Raw genomic sequence first — 19150 nt, forward strand, 5'->3', positions numbered from 1 at the left:
GTCTGCCGCTCATCCTTCCGCGGGCGCACCACGCATGCGCCGCCCCTCTCTCCCACCCTCCGTCGTGTAAATTCTGCGCCCCAACGGCCCGGCGTTCCGCCCGGGCTACGCGTCTCAACCGCCGACGCCAAGGCGCCTCCCTAGCCAACCGGCGTCCTGGCGTCCGTAAGCCCCTCCCCTTTATGCAAATAGCCGCCGCACGGCCTTTATTTTTGAAGTCGGGGACAGCCCTGAAGCGCGGAGGGGTCGGGCAGGGAGGGGCCCCGCCCTCTATGCAAATAAGGGGGGCGTGCCCAGCCGCGGAGGGAGGCGGGAGGTGGGGGGTGCTCCCGGGGGCGGCGGTTGCCCGGATGGGCCGTTAGTCGGAGCCCAGCCGCGGAGTGAGCGAGGGAGACGGGAGGAGCCGAGCGCGGCGCCATCCGCCGCCATCCGCCCCCGCCCCGCCGCCATCCGCCCCGGGGAGCCTCTAAGCCCGGGTCCCGGACCCCCGCGCACCCGGCCAGGTGAGTCTGGGCGAGCCGGGTGCTGACGCCCTTTCCGGCGCGGGGCGGCGGCGGCGGCGGCGGCGGCGGCGGGCCGGGGGAGAAGCTGCCATCAGCCGCCGCCATCTTGTCCTCCTGCCGCCGGCCCGCCCCTCCCCCTCGGCCTGCGCCGGCCGCTCCCGGGCCGCGGTGGGGGGCCGTGGGGGGCCTGGGGCCGCCGTGGGGGACCGGGGGCCGCCGTGGGGGACCGGGGGCCGCCGTGGGGGACCGGGGGCCGACCGCAGCCCCGCAGCCCTCGCCTCGGGCCACGACCCCTCTCCGGGCCGCAGACCCGGCCCGCGTCGCGCCCCCGGCCCCCCGCCGCCCGCCCGCCGCCCTCCCCGCCCGGGGTCCCTCCGCACCTCCGGACCCCTTCCTGCCTCCTGGCGCAGTGGGGCCCCTCGTGCTTGGGGCCTGCGCCGATCACTGCCTGTCTGGGCCCCGCTCTCATCCAGCATCTCTGCCTTCCTGCGTCCCCCAAGTCTGCCTGTGCATTTTTCCGGTTAGCCGCATCTCTCTCCCCCCTTTTCTTCCTGGCTGTCTTGACGCGGCCCCCTTCTCAGCCATTCTTCTTCGATTGTTATTTCCCTCCCTCCTTTCTCGTTGGGTCTCCTTTTACTAATTTATGTTCCTCTGCTCTACGCCTCTCTGGCCCCCCTTCTCGCCGTAGATTTCAGGTTGGCTTCCTTTAGTGCCTGTAGAGCAACCCCCCCATCTCCTTGTCTCTGGCCATGGTAAAGTTCTCGCCCCGATTTTGGATTTCATCCTCTGCCTGCGTGCTTTCTTCCTATCTTCCATCTCTTCTTCACACCGTTCCCACCCACAAATGAATGCCTGGTCGGTCTAGAATGGGCCAAGATGGAGAGTTTGGCCTGCCTGGGGAGTAAGGGTGATTATGGAAAGAACTGACTGCTGCTTATGAAGCGATTTCATGAGGACAGAAAATGAAGTTGGTTCTGGTTTTGGCTCTCTGGGCCCGTGGTTACAGGGTATTTTCAGGTTAGCTCCATAATGCTTTGTTTTTCCTTGCTTTTATGTAGGATACACCAGAGTCCACTAGTGTTTTTTCCCCAAGCAGAATTGTTTCCGAGAACCAAGATGGGAGCCACTTAAGGAGTAGATGGAGTGTTCTGCTCACGGGGTTTGTCCAGCCTGGGAGTGTGTAGAGCCCTGTTTAGTAAGGCTTATTCCGGCACCAGGTCCCCGTCTGGCATGGCAAGCTCATAAAAATCCGTAACCTCCCAGCATACCTTCCTTCAGACCTCCCCAGATGGGACTTAGGGCTGCTGGGAATGGAACCTAGGACACAGGGCCCTGGGGCATGATTAGGGAGCTGCAGTCTAATAGGCTGGCAATCCTAAGTTCTCTTACTTGCTCGATGGAGTTGTGTACCTCGTTCTGGTTTTCTCTGGGGCTTGGACTTGGTTGTCCAATTTTATCACATCTCTGATCATTGGAGGGGTGAAAGATGATTGCTTTTGGGATACTACGAGAGGCTGCTGCCATTTCTAAAGTGGCACAAAGGATAGAGCGCTTGCATCAGGAAGACACCATTGTTTTGTTTGTGTTCTTTGTTAGGATGTGTCAGGGAGAAAGGGGGAATGGCTGTGGGAGCTGGGTGGATTGTGGTTGCTTAAGAGACTGTAGCAGTTCACACAAGCTAGAGAGGGAAGAGAGCCTCTAGGCTTTTGTCTGCGAAGGGGGCAGAAGTAGGCCGCAGTCTGAGCTGCCCACTGTCTGCCCACAGGCACCGGCTCGTTTTGGGGGAGGTGCCTGCAGGACCCAACGTACTCAATGAGCTTCCAGCGCAATGTCCGATCGCTCGGGGCCGACTGCCAAGGGGAAGGATGGAAAGAAGTATTCCTCGCTCAACCTGTTTGATACGTATAAGGGCAAGTCCTTAGAGATCCAGAAACCCGCCGGTGAGGGTCCTGCAAAGATGTTTGTTCCTAACGTTTGAAGGCTAAGCGTGTGTGGGGTGTAGGCTTCTTCAGCAAAGGCAGCAGGCAGACCAGAGGGGCCCTGGAGACCTCCCAGTTTCATCTTCAGTGCTGAAGGGGGTGCTGGGGTCTGGGTAAAACACTGGTCGTCCTCCTACAAAGGCGTGTTTTTGGTTCCTTGTCCTTGGACACGTAAGAATCGGAGGCAAAGAAGCGTGGATTTGCCAAGATGTGGGGCCAGCTTGCTCCCCGCAGGCTCTGGATCAACTGTCCCACAGAAGCAGTACTTACAATGTATCTCACCTTCCTTGGGAGAGCTGAGAGATTATTATTAAGTAATGGAATGGCTTTGGGAGAAATTTGTAGTGGAAAGGTACAAATTGGAAGAGAGTCTAAATGCAATCTGTGGATGTGAGGCTTTTTTGACCCTTTCTCTACCTTTCCTTCAGTTGCCCCTCGACATGGCCTGCAGAGTCTCGGAAAAGTTGCCATTGCCCGGCGTATGCCACCCCCAGCCAACCTTCCAAGCCTGAAAGCCGAGAACAAAGGCAATGACCCCAATGTCTCACTAGTGCCGAAAGACGGAACAGGATGGGCAAGCAAACAGGAGCAGTCCGACCCCAAGAGGTAGACAGAGTCCTGGGGATCTAGAAGGATGAGTTTTAGCTTTGAACTTGAGACTATATTAAGGTGTGGTCTGTTCCAGACACATAAGAGCCAGAGACAAAGAGAGAAGCACATTTTGCACCTAGTTTGTTAGATGCCCAAGAAATGAAACCTTAGGCTCAGACAGATGGAGAGAGAGCAGGAAGAAACAGACAGAGCCTGTCTGATGACAGTTAGTCTGTCGTAGTATCTGTAGATGGCAGTGATAGACCAGGGTCAGTTCCAACTTCGTACCAGTTAGAGAACTAAGGGAGAGGCATCTCACACTCTGGATAACCTTTCCACTCTGCTGTTCCCCCAGTTCCGATGCCTCAACCGCTCAGCCGCCGGAATCGCAGCCACTGCCGGCTTCACAGACGCCTGCCTCCAACCAGCCGAAGCGACCCCCAACAGCCCCAGAGGTGCCTGGAGAAGCGGAGGGCGAGAGGAAGAGTGGGACTTAGTCTTCCCTCCTATGACCGTTTATTACCTTCCCTCTCCAGAACACTCCTTCGGTTCCAAGCGGGGTAAAGTCCTGGGCACAAGCCAGCGTCACCCATGGAGCACATGGAGATGGTGAGTTCAAGAGTGTTGGAGGTCTGGGCAGTGGTGGTCCTTAATCCCAGCGCTTGGGAGGCAGGAGCAGGTGGATCTCTGAGTTCAAGGCCAACCTGGTCTACAAAGTGATTTCTAGGGCAACCAGGGCTACACAGAGAAGCCCTGTCTCAAAACACAGACAGACAGTGTTAGAGAGCTGTGGGAGGCAGCACCCTGCACACCTCAGTCGGCGTCCTTGTTCTTTCCTCTGAATCTCATTCTCCAGTGTCCAGAGCCTCCCACTCTGTGTACGTGCCCAGGAAGGGAACCCCTGTCTGACCTGTGCCCTCGTTTCCACAGGTGGAAGGGCATCAAGCCTACTGTCGCGATTCTCTCGAGAGGAATTTCCGACCCTGCAGGCGGCTGGCGACCAGGACAAGGCTGCCAAGGAAAGGGAGTCTGCCGAGCAGTCGTCTGGGCCCGGACCAAGCCTCCGCCCCCAAAGTGAGTGGCTGCCTTGTGTGAATAAGTGGTTGCTTTATAACCAGAATAGTGACTTCCTTCCATGGAAGAGCTAAATGTATCACTTACTTTTCTCCCCATCATTTTTGATGATCCTACTTGCCCCCAAGCAGTAATGACTTATCTCTTTCCCCCTCTGTGCATTTTCCAAAATACAGATTCTACAACTTGGAGGGACGGAGGTGGGCGTGGCCCTGATGAGCTGGAGGGCCCGGACTCCAAACTTCATCATGGTCATGATCCCCGGGGTGGGCTGCAGCCTTCAGGCCCACCCCAGTTCCCTCCCTACCGCGGAATGATGCCGCCCTTTGTGAGTTTGCCTTTCCAGTCTTGAAGTGGTTTCACTAAAAGCCAGAGTATTACAGTCGGGATTTAGGCAGGGTGTTGGTGGTTCAAACCTGTAATCCCAGCACTTGGGAGGTAAAGAAAGGCAGTCAGATCTCTGTGAGTTCTAGGACAGCCAGGGCTACACAAAGAAACTTCATCTTGAAAAAACCAAAAAAAAAAAGTTGACCCCAGTGAGGCGGGGTTGGGAGGGTGATATGTATGTATAAAGGGCTGGCAGGCAATTTATCCCTCTTAGCGGCTATTGTTGGGCCCTTTTGCAGATGTATCCCCCATATCTCCCATTCCCTCCGCCCTACGGACCCCAGGGGCCTTATCGATACCCGACTCCAGATGGGCCTGGGTAAGCAATCAGATTCTGGGTTTGTTACTGGGGGCAGTGTGAGGCTGTTTGGGAGAAGTGTTCTCTGCCTGGGACGTTCTGTTCCGTTCTGTACGTGATTCTACTACAGGCCGCATTTCACATTGTCTCCCCTCCCCTTTTTTCTCCATACACAGCCGTTTCCCCCGTGTGGCGGGCCCCCGGGGCTCAGGGCCGCCAATGCGCCTTGTAGAGCCTGTGGGTCGGCCTTCTATTCTTAAAGAGGATAATCTCAAGGAGTTTGACCAATTGGACCAGGAAAATGATGATGGTTGGGCAGGTGAATTTGGATATTTGGATCTTAAAAAGTAAAATGTGATGACGAGAGCTGGGTCACGTGAGAAAAGCAGATGGGAAAGGGTAAAGGATGTGTGGTAGATGCCTAATGCTGCAGAGCAGCCCAGGGGTAAGAACGACGGGGGGGGGGGGGGGGGGGGGGGGGGGTTGTTAGTTAGTGTTGTCGTTCCAGACTGCGAGGAGATTGGAGCGCAGACCGCTTAGTTTACTTATTGTCTGTTGTCTTTCACTTCAGGGGCCCATGAGGAGGTCGACTACACTGAAAAGCTCAAGTTCAGCGACGAGGAAGATGGGCGAGACTCTGATGAGGAGGGAGCTGAGGGCCAGTGAGTTAGGGCACCAGGGGAGGGAAGGGGGCTCCGTTTTCCTAGTGGAACAGACTCCTAGAAGGGCTGGTTACAGCTGAGTTTAAATATACTGTGATTTGCCCACAGCAAGGATTCCCAGTCAGCTGCTGGTGAGGAACCTGAAACAGAGGGCAAAAAGGGCACCTCCCCTGGCAGCGAACCACCCCCTCCCAAGACGGCCTGGACCGAGAACTCTCGGCCTCCAGACACGGAGCCAGCTCCTGCCACCCCCAAACCTCCTCCACCTCCACCTCACCGGGGACCTGTGGGGAATTGGGGCCCCCCTGGGGACTACCCAGTGAGTATCTACAAGGAGGGGTTGAGAAGACTCGGTTGTGGGAGGCATCCGCTGAATGACTAAATGATACGCAGTAGTAATAAGAAGCTGGGGGGGGCTGTGTAGTGTCTCAGGGAAGCTTGGGAACCGGTTGGAGGGGGGTTGGGATGCTAGGAAGAAGGCCCGCGTGTTTAGGTCTCGGAAGGAACAGAGTTGAGGGTGAGGAATTAATTTGTCTCCACCCAAGGAGACCATTAACTCTAAGGCCTGGTTCCTCCTCTTGGTTGATTAGTTGATTGGCCTTTGAAAGAGGTGGTAGGAAGTGTAACGACTGACATGCCTGGCCTGATGGGTCTGCCCATTGCCAGGACCGAGGGGGTCCTCCCTGCAAACCCCCAGCACCTGAAGACGAGGATGAGGCGTGGCGGCAGCGTCGGAAGCAGTCTTCCTCGGAGATCTCCCTGGCGGTGGAACGGGCCCGAAGGCGCCGGGAAGAGGAGGAGCGCCGCATGCAGGAGGAGCGCCGGGCGGCCTGTGCTGAGAAGCTCAAGCGGCTGGATGAGAAGTTTGGGGCGCCTGACAAGCGGCTCAAAGCAGAGCCCGCGGCCCCGCCCGTTCCCCCTCCCGCCCCGGCTCTACCACCTGCAGTCCCCAAGGACCTCCCTGCGCCTCCAGCTCTGCCGCCGGCCCCAGCCCAGACACCAGAGAAAGAGCCTGAGGAGCCGGCCCAGGCCCCTCCTGTGCAGTCCTCCCCCAGTCCAGGTGTGGCTCCGGCTCCCACTCTGGGGAGTGCTGGTGCCGGGGCCACTGCCAGTAGCACCAGCAGTGGCAGCTTCGAAGCCAGCCCAGGTATGGAGAAAGGAAAGGCTCTGCTAGGTGCTTGGCTGTGGGGTACTGCATAGCAAAGACAGGTGTCGTGGGAGAGAGCCCTAGGTTTATTGAGTGAGCTGTGAGTGGTAGGAGAAGACGAGTTGGGGTATCTGGGAGGAGGATCTAAGACCATTGTTGTAGACCCTAAATGGAGCAAAGCTCTTTGTGTTTTCTGGAGTATCAGAGGAATACTTGGGGCCTTGAAGTATTTTCCTGGGTCTTAAACAGGATGGGCATTAATGTAGTTGGTATTTGGTGGACAACTTAAGTGGGGTTTGGAATTTCTGGCATATTCTTTGACTGTTTTGATATGGACCAAGTCACTCTGTCCTTCAATGCAGTGGAATCCCAAATGGCTTCAAAAGAGGGTCCTGAACCACCAGAAGAGGTTCCTCCACCTACCACACCCCCAGCCCCAAAGGTTGAACCCAAGGGTGATGGGGTTGGTCCTACTCGCCAGCCTCCCAGCCAGGGCTTGGGCTACCCCAAATACCAGAAGTCTTTGCCACCTCGCTTCCAGCGGCAGCAACAGGTGAGGTCAAGTTCTTTCCCTCTCGGGCTGGTATTGTCTGTTCACCATCCTGAAGAGCTGTCTTCAGGCCTGTGTTCACCTTTTAATTGTGTTATCACAGTCCATGATTTTGTCATGTCCATGCCTTAACGTTTTCTCTGCCAATGCCTTGGATGTAAGCTGTGGTAACCCCTCCCATCCTGTCTTGTTCCTGGCAGGAGCAGCTTCTGAAGCAGCAGCAGCAGCAGTGGCAGCAGCAGCAGCAGCAGCAGCAGCAAGGCACTGCCCCACCTGCTCCAGTGCCCCCGTCACCACCACAGCCTGTGACCCTGGGAGCTGTACCTGCCCCACAGGCACCACCCCCACCCCCCAAAGCCCTGTACCCAGGTGCTCTGGGCCGGCCCCCACCAATGCCTCCAATGAACTTTGATCCCCGCTGGATGATGATTCCTCCTTATGTGGACCCTCGGCTTCTTCAGGGCCGCCCTCCTCTGGACTTCTACCCTCCTGGTGTGCATCCCTCTGGTAAGGATCCATGGAGTGTTGGGGAGTTCCTTAGTGTAAGGAGGGGTACCGTCTTTGTGTGGCAGATTGCCTAGGTGGTGCGTCTACTTTGCACTTCTGAGGTGAGGGTCTTGTGAGGATAGGCTTGGGGAAGAGGTAAACCGTGGTCCTTGGTTGGGCATGGTTTTTGTGGGATTAATTACTTCATAGGAAAGCTGAGTAGATTGTTTTCACAAGAAAAGGCAAAGCCCAGACTTAGGGAACAGGGGCGGGGGGTGGTGGTGGTGCAGGTGCTGCCTGCTTACCCAAGGAAGCACGTTCTGGTGCGGAAGGCCTGTGACAGGATAGTGCTTTGTTTTCTTAGGTCTGGTTCCCCGGGAGCGCTCAGACAGTGGGGGCTCAAGCTCAGAGCCCTTTGAACGCCATGCACCCCCTCTGTTACGTGAACGGGGCACCCCACCAGTGGACCCCAAGTTGGCGTGGGTAGGAGATGTCTTTACCACCACACCCACTGACCCTCGCCCTCTCACCTCACCTCTGCGCCAGGCAGCAGATGAGGACGACAAGAGTATGAGGTGAGTGGCTAGGGAGGAAGTGTGCCGTGGGTTACCTGAGGTGACAGGGAGTCACATGGGAGGGGTGTCCAGGTCAGAATGCACTGAGTGCTCTCCCCACCCGCTGGTGCGCATCCTCATCCTGACAAACTTCTGTTTCTCTTCAGGAGCGAGACTCCTCCAGTACCTCCGCCCCCACCTTATCTGGCTAACTATCCAGGTTTTCCTGAGAACGGAGCCCCTGGGCCCCCAGTCTCTCGATTCCCTCTGGAAGAGCCAGCTCCCCCAGGACCCCGTCCACTGCCCTGGCCCCCAGGCAATGATGAGGCTGCCAAGATACAAGCTCCACCACCCAAGAAGGAGCCCCCCAAGGAGGAACCGCCACAGGCGTCAGGACCAGAAGCAGGCAGGAAGCCCGCCCGTGGAGGTGGAGGTGGAGGCCAAGGTCCACCCCCACCACGCAGAGAAAACCGTACTGAGACTCGCTGGGGCCCTCGCCCGGGCAGCTGTCGCCGTGGAATCCCTCCAGAGGAGCCAGGTGTCCCTCCTCGCAGAGCTGGGCCTATAAAGAAACCACCACAACCTGTGAAAGTCGACGAGCTGCCTCCTAAATCCCTAGAACAGGGCGATGAGACCCCCAAGGTTCCAAAGCCTGATCCACTCAAGACAGCTAAGGGGAAGGTGGGCCTCAAGGAAACCCCACCAGGTGGGAATCTTTCTCCTGCACCTAGGCTTCGGAGGGACTATTCCTATGAAAGACTAGGCCCTACATCTTGCCGGGGGCGGGGCCGAGGCGAGTATTTTGCCAGAGGAAGAGGCTTTCGGGGGACCTACGGGGGCCGAGGTCGGGGAGCCCGGAGCCGAGAATTCCGAAGTTACCGGGAATTTCGAGGAGACGACGGGCGTGGGGGTGGTGCCGGGGGACCAAACCACCCCTCTGCTCCCCGAGGACGCACTGCCAGTGAGACACGGAGTGAGGGTTCAGAGTATGAAGAAATCCCCAAGAGACGCCGCCAGCGTGGCTCTGAAACAGGCAGTGAGACCCACGAGAGTGACCTGGCCCCCTCTGACAAGGAAGCCCCCCCACCCAAGGAGGGAGTGCTTGCTCAGGTCCCCCTTGCCCCCCCACCACCAGGAGCTCCCCCATCACCGGCCCCAGCCCGATTCTCCACTGCCCGGGGTGGTCGTGTCTTCACTCCAAGAGGAGTACCATCCCGTCGTGGCCGAGGTGGGGGGCGGCCCCCTCCTGTTTGCTCAGGCTGGAGCCCCCCAGCCAAGTCCCTGGTTCCAAAGAAACCTCCAGCAGGTCCTTTGCCCCAAAGTAAGGAGCCTTTGAAAGAGAAGCTGATTTCAGGGCCTCTGTCCCCCATGTCTCGAGGCGGCAACATGGGTGTGGGCATGGAAGATGGGGAGCGACCCCGACGGAGGCGACATGGCAGGGCTCAGCAGCAGGACAAACCCCCTCGATTCCGGAGGCTGAAACAAGAACGTGAAAATGCCGCCAGAGGAGCTGATGTCAGGCCTCCTTCCCTAGCCCTTCCAGCGTCTACCCCGGGGCCGGAGGAGACTCTGGCAACAGTCGCTGTTCCCCCACCTCCTCGCCGCACAGCTGCTAAGTCTCCTGATCTGTCGAACCAGAACTCGGACCAAGCCAATGAGGAATGGGAGACTGCATCAGAGAGCAGCGACTTTGCCAGTGAGCGCCGGGGGGACAAGGAGACTCCCCCAGCGGCACTTATGACCTCTAAAGCTGTGGGGACTCCTGGGGGCGGTGCAGGCGGGTCTGGACCAGGCGTTTCCACCATGGCTCGCGGAGAGCTGAGCCAGCGAGCCAAGGATTTGAGCAAGCGGAGCTTCTCAAGTCAGCGGCCAGGCATGGATCGTCAAAACCGGCGCCCAGGCCCTGGGGGCAAGACTGGCAGTGGTGGTGGCAGTAGTGGAGGTGGTGGTTCAGGTCCTGGGGGACGGACCGGCCCAGGACGAGGGGATAAGAGGAGCTGGCCCTCTCCCAAGAACCGAAGGTGGGTAAGGGTAGATTTTTGTTAAGTGTGTTATGGTTGCTGGGGTGAGGGTGTGATGAGGGTGGGTACTAGGGAGTTGGGAACCTATGGATACATCAGGCATCAGGAGGCTCCATAGTTCCTCCACCTTGCTAAGGGCAGTTAGTAAGCGAAAGAACTGGCAATCCTCAGTGTACCTTTGTGAACAAAACTTTGAAAGGGTTTTATCAGGGGAGAGGGCAGGATGCCAGTGGAGAACCTAGAAAATAGATGCTTGACTTGTAGGGACAGAGTAAGAGTTTAGTGAGCCCTGGAGCTGATGCTCTGCTTTCTCCAGCCGTCCTCCCGAGGAGCGGCCCCCGGGGCTCCCCCTGCCTCCACCGCCCCCCAGCAGTTCTGCTGTCTTCCGCCTGGACCAAGTTATCCACAGCAACCCTGCTGGCATCCAACAGGCTCTGGCCCAGCTTAGCAGCCGCCAAGGAAATGTAACTGCACCAGGGGGGCACCCAAGGCCTAAGCCTGGGCCTCCCCAAGCCCCTCAGGGCTCCTCCCCTCGGCCCCCAACCCGTTATGACCCCCCGAGGGCCAGCAACGTCATCACTTCTGGTAAGCTGGAGGCAAGCAGGTGGGAATGACTCCATCCCCAAAGGTCAGGTGCTGGAGTGGGGAGCAGAAGTTTGGCCTGGGGGCCCTGTTACTGGGTTCAGTGGTGAGCAGAGTTGGAAGGCCTGGGAGGCGGAGTTGGGAGAGCACGCTAGGGTCAGTGGTAGAATGAGGTAGATGCTGACAGTTTTCCCCTTTTCCCCAGACCCCCACTTCGAGGAGCCAGGGCCGATGGTGAGGGGGGTGGGCGGGACTCCCCGGGACTCTGCCGGGGTTAATCCCTTCCCCCCGAAACGGCGGGAGCGGCCTCCCCGAAAACCGGAGCTGCTGCAGGAGGTGAGGGATGGGGCTGGAGATTGGGCTTCATTGCACTCCCACCTCTGAAGGTCCTTGGTTATGCTTTCTGTGTACTTTTTGCGTTGTTGTTAAAATCTCCTCACCCCAGATTCTCATTAGCGATCTCCACTTGTCTTCCATGTGTGTCTCCCCTGTTGCTGCTGATCCTCACTCTGCCCCAGCTTATTTGTGTTTTGCCCTTGTGGGTTTTCTTCTCTTTAGGAATCTGTGCCAGCTTCTCATAGCTCTGGATTCTTAGGCTCTAAGCCTGAGGTCCCAGGCCCTCAGGGAGAATCCAGAGATTCAGGCGCAGAGGGCCTAACTCCCCACATATGGAATCGTTTACATCATGGTGAGTAAAGCTGGTGAAGGGGACAGACAGAATGGAGGGCGGGAGGGAGGGGTGTGAGGTGGCCTTAGAACTGTTTTATCACTGCCTGCTTCATGGTTGGTGTTCTCCAGCCACAAGCCGAAAGAGTTACCAGCCTGGCTCCATAGAGCCCTGGATGGAGCCCCTGAGCCCCTTTGAGGATGTGGCAGGCACAGAGGTGAGTGGGCACTGGGAAGGAGGTGGCAGTGGTTTTGTTGAGTGCTAATTGTGTCTCTTCATCTGTTGGTGTGTGTGTAGCTGTCAGGGGTTTCTGCTCTAACTTTCCTCCCCTCCCCCCCAGATGAGTCAGTCTGACAGTGGGGTGGACCTGAGTGGAGATTCTCAGGTATCATCAGGTCCCTGCAGCCAGCGAAGTTCCCCTGATGGAGGACTTAAGGGGTCAGCAGAGGGACCCCCCAAGCGGCCTGGAGGACCCTCACCCCTGAATGCTGTTCCTGGTGAGGGTACATCTGGCTCTGAACCCTCTGAACCTCCTAGGAGACGGCCACCTGCTCCCCATGATGGGGACAGAAAGGTAAAAGACTTGGCCCTGGCCTTGCCTTTCTTTGCCCGTGTGTTGTGGGATTTCTTGGTTTGTTTCTCTGTTACCCACCATTTACACTTTGTTGTTTCCCAATCTAGGAGCTGCCCCGGGAGCAGCCTCTGCCCCCTGGTCCCATAGGCACTGAACGATTGCAGCGCACAGACCGAGGCCCAGAGCCAGGCCCCCTCCGGCCAGCCCCCCGACCTGATTCTCAAGTTGAGTTTGGCACTACCAACAAGGTCTGAACTGGCTGAACTTGGACATATCCTGGGTTGGGCACAGAGAGGATTGGCAACTGGGATGGAAGTTTGAATTGTGATGATCTCCTGCCCCGTGTTACAGGACTCAGACTTGTGCCTAGTGGTAGGAGACACTTTAAAAGGAGAGAAAGAGTTGACGGCATCAGTCCCAGAGGTGCGTGATTTGGTGGGAAGGCCTGTGAATTTTGATGGAGATAAGTAAGAGTGGTCAGCATCTAGAGCAGCGGTTCCCAACCTGACGCTGTGGCCTGTGACACAGTTCCTCCTGCTGCAGTGACTCCAACCATAACTTCATTTCCTTGCTACTTCATAACTGTCGTTTTGCTATTGTTAAGAATCGTAATGTGGGGGTTGGAGAGATGGCTCAGCAGTTAAGAGCACTGGCTGCTCTTCAGAGGTCTTAAGTTCAATTCCCAGCACCACATAGCAGCTGACAACCATCTGTAATGAGATCTGACTTCCCCTTCTGGTGTGGAGGCATGCATGCAGACAGAACACTGTGTGCATAATCTTTAAAAACATCGTAGTATATAAACACCTGACATGGGACCCTGTGAAAGGGTCGTTCAACCCTCAGAAGGGATCACAACCCACGGGTCGAGAACTGCTGATCTAAAGTGTAAGGCTTCCTTCTTGACAAGACTTCTTTTGGCCAGGCCATTCCTATATCCAGAGACTGGGAGCTGCTCCCCAGCGCTTCTGCTTCAGCTGAGCCACAATCCAAGAGCCTGGGTTCTGGGCACTGTGGTCCAGAGCCCAGCCCTTCAGGTCAGCGCCTGTACCCTGAGGTCTTCTATGGCAGTCCTGGACCTCCCAGTTCCCAAGTAAGTCTCATTTTTCTTCATTTGCCCCTTTGTACTTGTCTTTTTCTTTTCCTGGAAGCAGGGCCTGAAACTTAGTACGTAGACCAGACGGGCCTCAAACTCTGAGATTCACCTGCCTCTGCCTGCCAGGTGCTGGGATTAAAGATGCTCCCTACCCAAGCTGGGCAGTGGTGGCGCACCCCTTTAATCACAGCATGCGGGAGGCAGAGCCAGGCGGATCTCTGTGAGTTCCAGGAAAGGCGCAAAGCTACACAGAGAAACCCTGTCTCGAAAAACCAAAAAAAAGATGCTCCCTACCAACATGCCCAGCATAAAATGTTTTTGGTTTTTAATTTGTGTGTGTGTTCCAAAAATGCATGTGCTACATCTGCAAACAGAGGTCAGAGGACAACTTTGTGTAGTCCTCCCTCCACCTCTTTACACGGATAGGTTCCAGGTTGTCAAGTGTCAGTTGCAGGTGACGACTTTACCTGCTGAGCCATCTTTCCTGCCCTAAAGTTGGTTAATTGTAAAACATTTCATTGTATCCATTTTTCTTTTTTCCTGCAGTGGGTAGGATGGGTGAGGTTTTTTGTTTTGTTTTGTTTTGTTTGTTTTTTTAAGTTTAGGAATTAGTTTTTGATGGCATGTGTTAGATTTTCCATTGCTTTGACAAAATACCTGAGAAAAACCTGTGGTTTTGAAGATTCTTTATGGTAGAAAGGACCGAGGTGGTGGAGTGGCATGGTAGAACTGGTCAGTTACCTCTTGGTGACTAGAAAGTATGAGGGAGGGTTCTTCTAATTTTTTAATATTTATTTAGTCTTGTGCTGGAGAGATGGCTCAGCGGTTAAGAGTACTGACTGCTCTTCCAGGGGTCCTGAGTTCAGTTCCCAGCAACCACATGGTGGCTCACACCATCTGTAATGAGATCTGGCGCCCTCTTCTGGTGTGCATGAAGACATACAGACAGAAGACTGTATACACAATAAATAAATAATAAATCTAAAAAAAAAATACTTATCTTTCTGGGTGGTAGTTGGTAGTAATACACCTTTTAATTCCAGCACTGGGGAGGGCAGAGGCAGGTGGATCTAGAAGAGCAAGTTCCAGGCCAGCCAGAACTACATAGAGAAACCTTGTTTAGAAAACCAAAAGAAGGGATTTTTATATGCATGAATGTTGTGCTTGTATTTGTCTGCACCATGTGTATACAGTGCCCACAGTGGCCAGAAGGCACTAGATCCCCTTGCAACTCGAGTTACAGATGGTTGTAAGCCACCATGTGGGTACTAAGGATAGACCAGATGTTCTGGAAGAACCGCCAGTGTACATTTCTCTAGCCTTTTTTTTTTTTTTTTTTTTTTTTTTAAGGTTGGGTATGTGCACATGATTGCGGGTGCCCATGGAGGCCAGAGGTGTCTGATCTCCCTGGAGCTAGAGTTGTAGATAGCTGTAGTGCCTGTTCTTAACAGTTGCACCATCTCTCCAGCCCCAACCCATGCCCTCTTCTCATTTTATCTTGAGGCAGGGTCTGGCCAAGTTATCCAAAATGGACTTGAGCTCACTCTGTATAGTGTAAGCTAGCCTTGAACTTGATGGCTGTCCACTTTGCCGTCAGCCTTCCTAGGAACTGAGATTCCACTAGGCTCCTTTGTTAACTTTTTTACGTCTATTCTGTCCAGGCCCCTGGCCTCTGGGATGATGCTGCCCACTTTGAAGTGGGTCCTCTCCCCCTGGCTACCCTCTCTCTCCTGAGACATCCAAACACAAGTGTACTTTTTTGTCACCTCTGTGTTTCTCAGTCCTGTTGACAACAAGATTACCCATCACACTGTGCTGTATGTATCCAGCCCAAGTTAGCTTTCCTTGACAAGATAATGGAACTGCCTCCACCTTGCTCTCCACAGGTCTCTGGGGGTGCCATCGACTCTCAGTTACATCCCAACAGTGGAGGCTTCCGTCCTGGGACACCCTCCTTGCACCAGTACAGGTAAAACTAAGATACTTCCAGATCTCCAAAGAGTCTGTAGAGATAGATTCCAGGGGAGAGGGTACCAAAGAATAGATTAAGGCATCACTCAAACTAAGAGAGTAACATCTCCCTAACTTCTTTTCAGGTCACAGCCCCTGTATCTACCCCCAGGTCCAGCTCCTCCCTCGGCGCTGCTCTCTGGGGTAGCTATCAAGGGCCAGTTTTTGGATTTCTCAGCGTTGCAAGCCACAGAGCTGGGGAAGTTGCCTGCTGGAGGAGTTCTCTACCCTCCACCCTCCTTCCTCTACTCTGCAGCTTTCTGCCCCAGCCCTTTGCCTGACCCACCCTTGCTTCAGGTATGAGGTGGGCAGCTGCTGGCGTAACAGAGAGGGTGCTCTTGGGGGGCTTGACCTGGTCTGGTCTTTCCTGTCGCCCAGGAGAGCCTGGTGAGTCATCACACCCACCTGGAAGTTGACCTTTTTCCCATTTCCCAACAGGTACGCCAGGACCTGCCATCCCCTTCAGATTTTTACTCTACTCCTCTACAGCCTGGTGGTCAGAGTGGCTTCCTTCCTTCAGGGGCCCCTGCTCAGCAGGTATCTTTGACCTCCCACTCCTGCCTCTGGCTTAGTTTGGATTTTCCCACATGCCTTCCTGCCCTAATGGGCTCACTGGGGTTTCTTGTTGCAGATGCTTCTACCTGTGGTAGACTCACAGCTGCCAGTGGTGAACTTTGGCTCCCTGCCACCAGCGCCACCTCCTGCTCCACCCCCTCTTTCTCTGTTACCTGTGGGTCCTGCTCTGCAGCCCCCCAGCCTGGCTGTACGGCCCCCACCTGCTCCTGCTACTCGGGTCTTGCCTTCACCTGCCAGGCCCTTCCCCACTAGCTTGGGGCGAGCAGAGGTAAGGTGTAAGGAATAGCGACAGAAATGAGGCAGCTTTCAGGTGGAAAGATTGAGTATTGCAAGTTGAATGGGTTTTAAAAGATGGCAAGGTGGGAGGATTCATTCAGTCTGTCCAAAAAGGGGGAGGAAGGGGTGAATTGATTCAGACAGGAAGTTCATAGGGCGAATTATTTTTATCTTCAGCTTCACCCAGTAGAACTAAAGCCTTTCCAGGATTATCGAAAGCTGAACAGCAACCTTGGTGGTCCTGGGTCATCTCGGACTCCCCCAACTGGAAGGTAATCAGGAATGGGGTATAAGTTATGCGTCCTCAGGGATTTTCTTTGACACCAGGGCAGGTTTTGGGCTTGACCAAATTTCTTCCCTTAGGCCCTTCTCTGGTCTCAATTCCCGTCTCAAGGCCCCACCTTCCACCTACAGCGGAGTATTCAGAACTCAGCGCATTGACCTCTACCAGCAGGTGAAGGAGAAAGAAAGCCTGTGACCCCAGCCTTAGCTCAGGTTCCCTCCTGACCTCCTGAAGGATTGCTAACTTACTCTTCCACATGTGCCTGTCCTTAGGCCTCCCCACCAGATGCCCTGCGCTGGATGCCGAAGCCTTGGGAACGGACAGGGCCACCTTCTCGAGAAGGGCCTCCCCGAAGAGCAGAGGAGCCTGGGTCCCGGGGGGACAAGGAGCCTGGATTGCCCCCACCCCGCTGAGGGAATTCCCCTTGACCCCCACCCCCGGGGCTTGTATATAGATTATAAATATATAAGGGGGAGGGGTGGATGGGGAGGGGGTGTGGGTCTGGAGCCTCACTTCCCCTCTTCTCTTCCCCTGGTCCCCTATCCCTGGGGCTGTTTGTTAAAAAAGAATAAAAGAATTTAAAAAAGGGGGGGAAAGTTATTTGGTGGGGGGTAGTTAGCTGTAATGTTCTAGAGCATGTTGCTTAGTGATGTGTGCAGTAGATTCAGTGAGAACTATGTACTTCAGTTACCTGTTGTTTGCTTAAAGGTTCCAGAATTAGGAATTTTGGCTGGGCTCAGTTGATGAGATCTACTTGTACCAGTGGGGGTCAGTGCATACCTGTCTTAGGGTTTCTGTTGCTGTAACCATGCAACTCTTAGAAAGGAAAGCAATTGGTTGGGGCTAGCTTACAGGTTCAGAGATTTAGTTCACTATCAGCATGATGAGAAGAATGGTGGCACATGGGCACACGGGCAGACGTGCTGGAGGAGGAGCCTTGGGTTCTCCATCTGGATTTGCAGGCAGCAGGATGAGAGCCACTGGGCTGGAGCATCTGAAATCTCAAAACACTCGTTGCCACACTACCTCCAACAATGGAACAGCACATTCCACTCCCTGACCCCCATAGGCTTGTAGCCATATCATAATGCAGAAATGTGTTCAGTCCACTTCAAAAAGTCCCCATAGTCTCAACTAAAAGTCGGGTCTTCTGAGGTTCATGCTGTCTCTTAACCCCCTGTAAAAATCAAAAGGCAGATCTCACACCTCCGACATAAAAGAGCATAGAATTTCCAAGAGGGGATATAGCAAGGAAATACTGGACCAAAGCAAGAATGAAAACATGTTCAATAGATTCTAAACTCTGCATCTCCATGTCTGATGTCAAAATGCTCTTCAGATCCTGTCAGCTACATTGACTACAACTTTTCTTGGGCTGGTTCCACACCCTGTTAGCTTTCTTCAGCAGGTATCCTATGGCTCTGGCAACTCCAAAATACTGAGGATTCCAACACAGTCCAGGCTTCAACTTCACATAGTGGCCCCTCTGATCCTTCATGCAGAGATGTCCCAGACACACGTCTGTCTCTCCTTGCTTTCTCCAGCAAGAAGGGAAATTCCGTACCTCCCCCCTCCCTTTTTTAAAAATTCATCTGTTTTGCATCCTGGCTGCAGCCTCCCCAACACTGACAACCAAGGAGCCTGCATGAGACTGACTTGGGACACTGCATATATGTTAACAGTCGTGTAGCTTGGTCCTCTTACAGGACCATACCCTCTTTTTTGTAACCTTGACTAAGCCAGAACCATGTGGCTGAAGCTGCCAAGTTCTTGCTAGAGCTGGAACAGCTTCATTCAAACACATTTTCATAATCAGTTTTCTGGCTTTGATGGTTTCCATTACTGTGTCACTGAGCATAGCTTTAGCAAAAAGACCTCAAAGCCCACCCTTAACAGTAACACTTTATCCAACAAAGCCATACCTATTAGTGCCACTCTGAGTTTATGGGGGCCAATTACATTCCCTAGTTTCTATAAGCTTGTAACAATATAATACAAATACATTCACTCCACTTTCAAAAGTCCTCATAGTCACAGTTGTCTCAATGTTTAAAGTTTAAATTCCCTTCTGAGATTGATGCAATCTCAACTGTAATCCTCTATACAACAAATAATGATACATTACCACTCCAAACATAGTGAGGAAATACTGGACCAAAGTAAGACAAAACCAGCCAGGCAAAAACTGCACCTCCATGTCTGATGTCAAAGCACTCTTGAGAGCCTTAACTCCTTTCTTTGTTGACCATAACACAACCTCTCTCTTAGGCTGGTTCCACTCCCTGTTAGCAGCTCTCCTTGGTAGATTCCCATGACTCAGGCATCTCCAACATCTTGGGTCTCTATGGCAATCTAGGATTCACTTTCACAGCATCACAAAATGGCCTCAGCCTCCATTGCAGGGTGTCCTCTGACACATGATGTCGAGCCTCAGCAGCCTTCATTAGCCATGGAGGGAGATTCCATAACCCCTTTCTTGTACCCTTGACTCAAAATTCACAACCATGTGGCTGACACTGCCAAGTTCTGCTGCCTGCTGGAGTTGGGATGTGGCCATCCTGGCTCACTTGTTCAACTACATCTTGACCAGCTGTTTTCAATCATTTCCCTCACCGCCTAAAGCTTGGCTGTCCTGGAAGTTGCTCTATAGACCAAATGGCCTTAAATTCAGATCCACCATCCTCTGCCTTCCAGAGTGCTGAGATTAATAACGGTGCATCACCACACATGGCCCTAAGCTTTTCTTTAATTCATTTTCATTTTTCACAAAGATTAGCTGGGTGGGGTCTTACCCTGAGGTCACCACTCTATTCTACTTAGCATCAGGCCTTTTT

At 54.3% G+C, this 19150-nt stretch overlaps 1 protein-coding gene and 1 non-coding gene across 4 annotated transcripts; both read left to right on the forward strand.

Annotated features, from left to right (window-relative positions):
* The first annotated feature begins 362 nt into the window (after positions 1 to 362).
* Prrc2a (proline rich coiled-coil 2A) lies at positions 363 to 17622 on the forward strand. Of its 3 annotated transcripts, none has more exons than XM_076558192.1 (31): positions 363 to 503; positions 2269 to 2443; positions 2911 to 3088; positions 3429 to 3528; positions 3610 to 3682; positions 4004 to 4147; positions 4324 to 4475; positions 4774 to 4853; positions 5009 to 5151; positions 5404 to 5494; positions 5603 to 5813; positions 6161 to 6641; positions 7004 to 7194; positions 7392 to 7698; positions 8042 to 8252; positions 8399 to 10252; positions 10569 to 10837; positions 11040 to 11170; positions 11393 to 11522; positions 11633 to 11718; positions 11842 to 12075; positions 12183 to 12323; positions 12427 to 12498; positions 13001 to 13168; positions 15058 to 15140; positions 15268 to 15478; positions 15620 to 15718; positions 15813 to 16025; positions 16211 to 16305; positions 16397 to 16487; positions 16589 to 17622. In XM_076558192.1, exons 2-31 carry the CDS (start codon positions 2332 to 2334, stop codon positions 16727 to 16729), a joined length of 6492 nt encoding a protein of 2163 aa, XP_076414307.1. In that variant the 5' UTR covers positions 363 to 503; positions 2269 to 2331; the 3' UTR covers positions 16730 to 17622. The 3 variants fall into 3 exon arrangements, with proteins under 3 accessions (XP_076414307.1, XP_042121893.2, XP_076414308.1); XM_042265959.2 differs by lacking the exon at positions 363 to 503 and adding an exon at positions 999 to 1023; XM_076558193.1 differs by lacking the exon at positions 363 to 503 and adding an exon at positions 1412 to 1520.
* On the forward strand, positions 2611 to 2741 carry LOC121824893 (small nucleolar RNA SNORA38). Its single transcript, XR_006066899.1, has one exon. It is a non-coding gene; the product is annotated as a small nucleolar RNA SNORA38 (small nucleolar RNA).
* Positions 17623 to 19150: the final 1528 nt, after the last annotated feature.

The sequence above is a fragment of the Peromyscus maniculatus genome, chromosome 21 (assembly GCF_049852395.1).
Source record: "Peromyscus maniculatus bairdii isolate BWxNUB_F1_BW_parent chromosome 21, HU_Pman_BW_mat_3.1, whole genome shotgun sequence".
In the NCBI taxonomy this organism is placed as follows: domain Eukaryota; kingdom Metazoa; phylum Chordata; class Mammalia; order Rodentia; family Cricetidae; genus Peromyscus; species Peromyscus maniculatus.

Bases quoted from the DNA above. Each gene is read 5' to 3' on its own strand.
- Prrc2a (XM_076558192.1), top strand. From the start codon at position 2,332: ATGTCCGATCGCTCGGGGCCGACTGCCAAGGGGAAGGATGGAAAGAAG. The intron at 3,529-3,609 runs GTGCCTGGAGAA...TTCCCTCTCCAG, and splicing joins GACCCCCAACAGCCCCAGAG to AACACTCCTTCGGTTCCAAG. The intron at 5,152-5,403 runs GTGAATTTGGAT...CTTTCACTTCAG, and splicing joins AAATGATGATGGTTGGGCAG to GGGCCCATGAGGAGGTCGAC.